This window comes from Takifugu rubripes, chromosome 1 (assembly GCF_901000725.2).
Source record: "Takifugu rubripes chromosome 1, fTakRub1.2, whole genome shotgun sequence".
Lineage (NCBI taxonomy): Eukaryota > Metazoa > Chordata > Actinopteri > Tetraodontiformes > Tetraodontidae > Takifugu > Takifugu rubripes.
In genome coordinates this window covers 8,251,989-8,259,862 of record NC_042285.1, presented here as the reverse complement: position 1 = coordinate 8,259,862, position 7,874 = coordinate 8,251,989, and the positions used below count along the sequence as shown (strand labels likewise).

General features: G+C 42.6%; 2 protein-coding genes across 3 annotated transcripts; one reads left to right on the top strand and one right to left on the bottom strand.

Annotated features, from left to right (window-relative positions):
- The first annotated feature begins 284 nt into the window (after positions 1-284).
- LOC105418641 (uncharacterized) lies at positions 285-5,915 on the top strand. 2 transcript variants are annotated; one of them, XM_011618543.2, is made up of 16 exons: positions 285-475; positions 654-761; positions 957-1,032; positions 1,520-1,676; positions 1,774-1,819; positions 1,902-1,960; positions 2,062-2,097; positions 2,444-2,496; positions 2,581-2,713; positions 2,793-3,007; positions 3,079-3,124; positions 4,856-4,921; positions 4,997-5,056; positions 5,261-5,346; positions 5,521-5,615; positions 5,682-5,915. In XM_011618543.2, the coding sequence occupies exons 1-16, from the start codon at positions 415-417 to the stop codon at positions 5,714-5,716; spliced, it is 1,332 nt and encodes a 443-aa protein (XP_011616845.2). In that variant the 5' UTR covers positions 285-414; the 3' UTR covers positions 5,717-5,915. The 2 variants fall into 2 exon arrangements, with proteins under 2 accessions (XP_011616845.2, XP_029691994.1); XM_029836134.1 differs by having other exon boundaries at positions 334-475; positions 1,514-1,676.
- LOC101070785 (histone H3.3) lies at positions 5,817-7,779 on the bottom strand. Its single transcript, XM_003977370.3, has 4 exons — positions 7,623-7,779; positions 6,791-6,928; positions 6,549-6,702; positions 5,817-6,468 (listed from the first exon to the last, which is right to left on the bottom strand). Exons 2-4 carry the CDS (start codon positions 6,916-6,918, stop codon positions 6,340-6,342), a joined length of 411 nt encoding a protein of 136 aa, XP_003977419.3. The 5' UTR covers positions 6,919-6,928; positions 7,623-7,779; the 3' UTR covers positions 5,817-6,339.
- Between the last annotated feature and the right edge of the window lie 95 nt (positions 7,780-7,874).

Sequence of the window (7,874 nt, the reverse complement as noted above, 5' to 3'; positions counted from 1 at the left end):
CGCCCGCGCGACCTGCGTGTCGTAAGAAAGACCGCGGGAGGTCGCTGCTGACTCGTTGAAAACTGGGAGAAATCTTCATGATGGCGGATAAACATTGTTGCAATTCATAGAACGCTTCCAAGCTTCCCCTGATTCTATTCCCTTCCATAATGATTTCAGGCTCTTGGTTAGGCTTGGTCTTATTTTTAGAAAAATAAACAGAAAAACTAAACTACAATCTATTCCATACTTCGGTGTGTTGCATATACCGTAAATTTGTTTTTTGCTGCATATATATTTGTTATTCCACAAGTCTGTTTCAGTGATCCCAACGGCTGTTTGAATATGTTAACCATGTTTAACACTGTGTTGTCTGGATATGGGAGCGTGTCACGGAAGTGTGACGACATCAGGCGCTGTGATCGCCGATAGATTATGAACGCACCTGTGCGCCTCAATATGGCACCAAAGGACCCTCTGCTCGGCACCCTCAAAGGTAAAGATCAAGAATAATATACGTTTTTACACGCAGGATGATTCCCGCTCCGTTTACAGCTGCTTCCTGTTTTTTCCGCGTATGCCGCGGCTCGTCCACGGTATTTAATCTTGAACACTGTTCAGATGTGAGATGATGGAATAAAATCTCCTGTCTACGCTTGTGTCTCCCCTCAAAGTGTGCGTGCTGAATCTGCAGGCAGATGGGGACGCTGTGACAGACAGCAACCCTCACCTCGCTTCCTGCTGTCAGCTGCTGGAACTGCTCCTCAGGAAGGGTCTACAGCGTTAGTCACACACAAAACCTTTCACAATATTTTATGTGCATATTCGTGTGAGGTCATTGCGGGGCGCCACATCGGTAGTCGTGTGTGTGTGTGTGTGTGTGTGTGTGTGTGTGTGTGTGTGTGTGTGTGTGTGTGCGCGCGCGCGCGCGTGGGTGGATGGGTGTACGTGCGTGCGTGCGTGTTTGCCTTCTCCAGAGCCAGTTCTCAGTCTGGTGCACAGAGATTATTGGCAGTGTTTTGAACAGATTACCCACCAAGATGCCTGTGGCAGGTAGGTTTTATAGATGTTTCCTGTTTCCTATCAGCTGTGTATATAATGCATTTTAAATCATACAAACTCAAATAATATATATATTAACAGAACCAGTGAGTAGTAAAATACTAGTACATGTGCCAATTGCCTTACTCATTTCCAGCTGTAGTTTCCTGACAGGTTTCAGACATTTAGGAATGCACAAATAAATAAACACAATATGAAATAACAATGTGAACTATAGATTTATTGATTAAAATAAAACATGTAAAAAGATCGGCTCAAAAATTGCTGAAACCACCAAGTTTGTGGTTAGGTCATACTTAAGTTCATGCTGATATAGGTATTTTATATGCTAATATATTGATATACCATATCAATGCTAGTGTAAATTTCACATAGCTCCGTCGTTACAGATTTGCATATTAATGCATCACTTATACATAGAACCTCAAAAATCAGATTTGACCTCTGCTTAACGCCTATTGTGCCTCTTGAGTTGCAGGTTGTCTGCTTTGTCCTTGGCTGTGGAACAGACCAAAGCTTGCAAGAAGTTGATCTCTGCTCAGGGAAGAGGCCGATTCCTGCTCAGGCTGGCCCTCAGCCGCAAGATTCTGCCACAGTTCATTACACACCTGCTGCACACGCCAAGAGTCCTGGAGGTCTGGAAACATTAATATGATTGTGACATTCTCCTTAGAATGGAAGATATTTCAAGAGCTGGCTTTACTGCTGTTTCTCTCTTCATCTGCCCTTCAGTGGTACAGTCCAGCCGTATCCATTCTCAGAAATGAGGAGTTTTTAGGTGAGGATTTCAATTTATTTAATCTCACATGTAGTTTGTAATAAATGGTATTCAGAGTCCAACTCAAATTGTCACCTTTCAGAACCTTTCATGTCACTGCTGCTCGTCTTGTCTCACAAAGAGTTCAAACTGGTCATGGAGGTGAGATTAACTTCCTTATTTAATATTTTGTTTGGAAATTTAATGCTGAAAATATGCTCTGATAGTCATCAAATATAACAGCCACCTCTGATCTCTTGCAGAATTGCAGTTTTCTGGATGAGAGCTGGCTCCTTCCAGTAAGACACTGAAACAGTTACTCATAAACTTAACTATACTCACTCCTAACACAGTTCAGTTCTTTGGGCTATCAGCCCAAATTGTTTAATTTATAGGATGAATATGTATTATTTTTATGGGAGAGGAAACAAATGTAAGCTGTGTGTTTTATTTGTGATCCTGTGTATAAGAATCTTGGTTTAAAAAAAATCTTAAAACTTTGGAAATTAAAAAATATAAGAATTATAAGAAATCAACAGTAACAGAAGATGAGACTACCAGATGCATTGTCATTCACACTTAATCGAACAGGATGTCAACAGAATTAAAAAAGCTTTTTTGCTTTGGTTTTAATGGAATTTATAGGTATACGAGACTTATGATGTGGTGCCCTGCAGAGATGTAGGGTTAGTTTTAAGGTTTGTACCTTTTTACATTTAAGATTGGCACATTTTCATGAATCACTCTCTCCTAAGCTTCTACCTTACCGTCTTTCTTCTCAGGTATCTCAGGGGACGTGTCTTTGTCCTTGACCTGACACCTGGTAGTCAGGCTGACTTTGACAAGTTCATTTGTCGTGGCGATGTCATTGATGAAATCAATGGAACATCATTGAGGAATTCCAAAAGCGGACAGGTACTCTCAAAGGTGTAAACATTGAAACACTGTTGATTCTCCCTCTGTATAAAATCCCACTCTGTACTCTTCCTTCAAGGCAGGTGTTGTTCTGTCACAGCTGAAAGGCTGCCCACTGTCTTTGTCTGTCGTGCGATGGAAGGCTCAGGATGGAACAGTTTTCCGGCCTCTCATCAAACTTCTGCAACTACTGCGGATGGAGAACCCTGATCTGCAGCTAGGGCCAACCCCACCCCAACATCCATCCTCCAAGGGACAGATTAGCTCCCCGACACAATGTCTTAAAGAAGGGAGGCAAGTTGGATATTGGAGCTTTATTAATAGTTTATGGAGCACTTTGAATAACACAAACCTCCCCTCGACAGAATTGTGTACATAGTGCAGTTTATGGGGAAAGCAAATATTGGAATGGTAAATAAGCACTTTTTGCCATCTATCTGTCTGTCTGTCTGTCTGTCTGTCTGTCTGTCTGTCTGTCTGTCTGTCTGTATGTATGTATGTATGTATGTATGTATGTATGTATGTATGCATGTATGTATGTATGTGTGTGTGTATATACACTGCTCAAAAAAAAATAGAGGAACACTTTTTAATCAGAGTATAGCAACCTATCAGTCAAACTTCTGGGATATTGATCTGGTCAGTTAAGTAGCAGAGCGGGTTGTTAATTAGTTTCTGCTGCTTTTTTATTAATGAAATCAACAACAGGTGCATCAGAGGGGCAACAATGAGACGGCCCCCAAAACAGAAATGGCTTTCCAGGTTGAGGCCACTGATACTTCTTCCCCTCCTCATCTCTTTTGGCTGATTTCTTACTGACTGACTTTCTACTCCTGTAGTTATTCATTTGGCTTGGATCAACATCTCTGTTAATAGCGATGTTTCGGCACCAGGACGCTACAGAGGTTGCACAAGTAGTCCAACTCCTCCACGATGGCAAATCAATACGTGACGTTGCAAGGTTTGCTGTGTCTCCCAGCACACTCTCAAGAGCATGGAGGAGATTCCAGGAGACAGGTGGTTACACCAGGAGCTGGACAGGGCCATAGAAGGTCCTTAAAACCTCAGCAGGATCGGTATCTGCTCCTTTGTGCAAGGAGGAACAGGATGAGCACTGCCAGACCCCTACAAAATGACCTCCAGCAGGTCACTGGTGTGAATGTTTCTGACCAAACAATCAGAAACAGGCTCCATGAGGGTGGCCTGAGGGCCCGACGTCCTGTAGTGGGCCCTGTGCTCACTGCCCAGCACCGTAGAACTCGATTGGCATTTGCCAGACCACCAGAATTGGCAACTACGCCACTGGCGCCCTGTGCTCTTCACCGATGAGAGCAGGTTCAACCTGAGCACATGCGACAGACGTGAAAGGGTCTAGAGATGCCGTGGAGAACGTTATGGTGCCTGCAACTTCATTCAGCATGACCGTTTTGGTGGTGAGTCAGTGATGGTTTGGGGAGGCATATCTATGGAGGGACGCACAGACCTCTACAGGTTAGATAATGGCACCCTGACTGCTATTAGGTATCGGTATGAAATCCTTGGACCCATTGTCAGAACCTACGCTGGTGCAGTGGGACCTGGGTTCCTCCTGGTCCACGACCTCATGCCCAACCTCATGTGGCTAGAGTATGCAAGCAGTTCCTGGAGGATGAAGGAATTGATACCATTGACTGGCCCCCACATTTACCTGACCTAAACCCAACAGAACACCTCTGGGACATTATGTTTAGGTCTGTGCTGTGTACACTTACACGTCGTCTCATTAGGAGCATGCCCTGATGTTGTCAGGCATGCATACAAGCATGTGGGGGCCACACAAACTACTGAGAATCATTTTGAGTTGCTACAATGACATTTTGGCAAAATGGAGCAGTCTGCTGAATTATTTTTTCACTTTCATTTTTGGGGTGTCTTTGATTTCCCTCCCTCTATAGGGTGATCATTTTCATTTCTATCAAATTATGTGGCATCATTTTGTGACTAATACATCACCTACCTTTTATCAGAAAAGATATTCAAGATCACCCCCCCCCCCCCCCTTTAGATCTGATGTTTTCGAAGAGTTCCTCTAATTTTTTTGAGCAGTGTATATGCTCCAAATAACAGAACAAAAACTTTTTTTTAAAAATTTATCTTTACAAGTTTGGAGACAAGGAGGTGCTGCAGCATGCTATTCCTCAGGTGTTGCAGAAAAACCTGCAAAGCAAGGTAATAAAGCCAGTCCTCTTCCTGTAGGACAGTTGCATTGTCAGTATCAATATGTCATCTCCTGTTTGTCTTCAGGAGGTGCTTCTGGATTTGAAAGAAACACATCTGACTTGCACAGAAAGAAGCAGCAAAGTAGTTAAGTATTTGAGTCTAATTATTATCTTAATATAATAATTAATCTAAAATGACATTGTGATGCACAAAAAAGTGGTTGACTGTGTTGCTAACATCAGTATTTAGACAATATTAAGCTTTTGTGAAGTGAAAACACCTAAAACCTAGCTGTTTAATTATAGTAATAACATTTTACAAATAAATTTGTCTGAAATTCTCATTCAGGACCTGTTTGTGCATCACTATCCTGAAATCTCATGCGTTGGCAGATTGAATCAACCAGATTACACAATATTTGCATTCTGTGTGGCGTAAGTATCTAAATTTCCAACACGCTGGCTAAATCTTGCATGTGCACCTATTCAGTGAGCCATACTAGCTGCAGTTTAGGTCTCTCCCTGCCGATGCAACGTGCGTCATAACAGCTGTGCTGCAATTGGCTGGACCCAGATGTGATTCTAGCTTGTGATTGGTTCTGTTGGCAGAGACTCCCCAGAAACCCCCCTGTCGACAGGCTTCTGCTGTGTGGTTCTGAGAGCCCGCACCATCAAGGAATGTGAAGAAATAGTCTGTCGCATTGGTGAGATACAATTCAGGTAACATTTTTAACATGAATATTATATTTATCATGTTTTCCCTTTTGCAGCCACTGGCTTTAAGCACACAGAGTGGTTTGTATGACTTCATGATTTTTATCTACCTGTAAATAAATTATGCTCCATTTCACCAGTGTTTTTTTTATATATATATAAAAAATTAAAAAGTACAAAACACCAAGGACTCTACTCATAAAGACCTTTAATAGAAAGACATGTGACAACAATTTCATAAATAGTATTAAATGTAGCTGCCAAGATTTTGCATGATTAAGATGTAAAAAGCAGTCCAGGAAAGTACAGGAAGGTCTGTCACACTTCTGGCCAGTAGCCACTGTGTATGAGCCACAGTAGCCATAACCAAACACAAGTAACCAGTTGAGTGAGACACCCTGGCATTTTGTGGTAGATAGTGAGGAAATCCTGGACCACCAAAAATGTTGCAAGTTTATCCTTGTGCAGAGACAACTCCATCCAAGGAAGTCCAAAAAGGTTGTGACGGCTAAAACACAATGAACCACGACATAGGCAGGTACTGCTACTGCACAAGATTTCCGACTACCCTACATGTACTTGGGCTTTTGGAATGATGGTGAACTGTCCCAGTCTAAGATACAAAATTCCGAAAGAACTGGAAAAAAAAATGTCCACAAAAATGGTTAAGTATGATAAATAGGATTTTCTCTTGATCATGCTGTCACGAGCCACTTAGGCCCTCTCTCCTCTTATCCTACGAGCCAGCTGGATGTCTTTGGGCATGATGGTGACGCGTTTGGCGTGGATGGCGCACAAGTTGGTGTCCTCAAACAGACCCACCAAGTAAGCCTCACTGGCTTCCTGCAAGAGGAGGGGAAGTGCATTAGTTTAAGTAAACAAAACCACCCAAAAGTTTGATTTATTTGTGTATGTATTCTTACTTGGAGAGCTCCAATAGCTGCACTCTGGAAGCGCAGATCAGTCTTGAAATCCTGGGCAATTTCTCTCACCAGACGCTGGAAGGGCAGTTTGCGGATGAGCAATTCGGTTGACTTCTGGTAACGACGGATCTCCCTGAGAGCCACAGTACCAGGCCTGCAAAGAGATGTTTTCCATTAAATATGGTTTACAAACAACAGGGCATGTAGGTGGTGTTCTTTGGCCTATTTGTAGAATTGAATACCTGTAACGATGCGGTTTCTTCACTCCACCAGTGGATGGGGCACTCTTCCTGGCGGCCTTGGTAGCCAGCTGCTTCCTTGGAGCCTTTCCTCCGGTGGATTTACGGGCAGTCTGTTTGGTACGGGCCATGTTGCAGTTGCTAAATACAAAAATGTAATGGAAATCACAGATTATAACTCGTGGTTACTTTGACATAGACCAAGTTCTGAGTGCAGAGCAAGCAAAAAGCCGCTACGGTCAGCGCTCGATATAACGCCCCTCCCCCCTGTATAAACTAGAGCGTCGGAAATGGTATAATACGTTGTATTATTATAGACTTTAGAAACATTAAGAACGTGAAAGTGAAAGAATGAGGCAAAGTCAATTCAAAAGGCACAACAGCTTTCAGATGCTCTCGATACCGACAGCGAGACTCTGGGCACTTGGCGCCTGTTCCAACTATTAGAACATATAGTTTCTGCTATTCGCCATTTTCAAAAGCTGCCTCCACCGGTTTTCGAAGCGACATTACCTCGGTACACCTCAAATACAGCTTTGACACATTTACGAACGCAAGCACCAGCCTCGTCAGGTAGTATCTGTCGAGATTATGTTGACTTTCGGTAACAGGATGTAACATCAACACCAAGCAACGAGATTGACGTAGAAATCAAACACTCGACGGTAAAGGTCTCTATTGTTCTATATTTAGCTAACGTTAGCAAGTGAACGTCTGAACGTCTGTCCATTAAGAGGCAGTACAACATACGCAAATTCGATCGTCTGAGATATCGATTTTTTTTAAAGCAAATAACCGCTAGGAACATGATAAACTCACAAGAATTCAATATTACCTTTAGGATAATCCCGCAATGATTCTGTAATCCCTATAAGTATTTGCGTAATCGCTGAGAAGAAATGTGTCGGGAGGACTGTTGAGGTCGACTATTAATACTTTTTGTGACGTCATCTTCTGTGGCCATAACACAATCATTGGCTCCCTTTCCAAAACAGACAAGCAATACAACCAATAGAAAATGTCTACCGAAGAGGAACGCGAGAGAAGATCAAAACAAAGAAATGGCGTCGCGTATTGTTAAAACATC

Coding starts and splice junctions, on each gene's coding strand:
- LOC105418641 (XM_029836134.1), top strand. CDS start 415: ATGAACGCACCTGTGCGCCTCAATATGGCACCAAAGGACCCTCTGCTC. Junction 3,008..3,078: donor CAATGTCTTAAAGAAGGGAG/GCAAGTTGGATA, acceptor TCCCCTCGACAG/AATTGTGTACATAGTGCAGT. Junction 5,347..5,520: donor ATATTTGCATTCTGTGTGGC/GTAAGTATCTAA, acceptor TTCTGTTGGCAG/AGACTCCCCAGAAACCCCCC.
- LOC101070785 (XM_003977370.3), bottom strand. CDS start 6,918: ATGGCCCGTACCAAACAGACTGCCCGTAAATCCACCGGAGGAAAGGCT. Junction 6,703..6,790: donor AAGAAACCGCATCGTTACAG/GTATTCAATTCT, acceptor ATCTCTTTGCAG/GCCTGGTACTGTGGCTCTCA. Junction 6,469..6,548: donor CAGCTATTGGAGCTCTCCAA/GTAAGAATACAT, acceptor CTCCTCTTGCAG/GAAGCCAGTGAGGCTTACTT.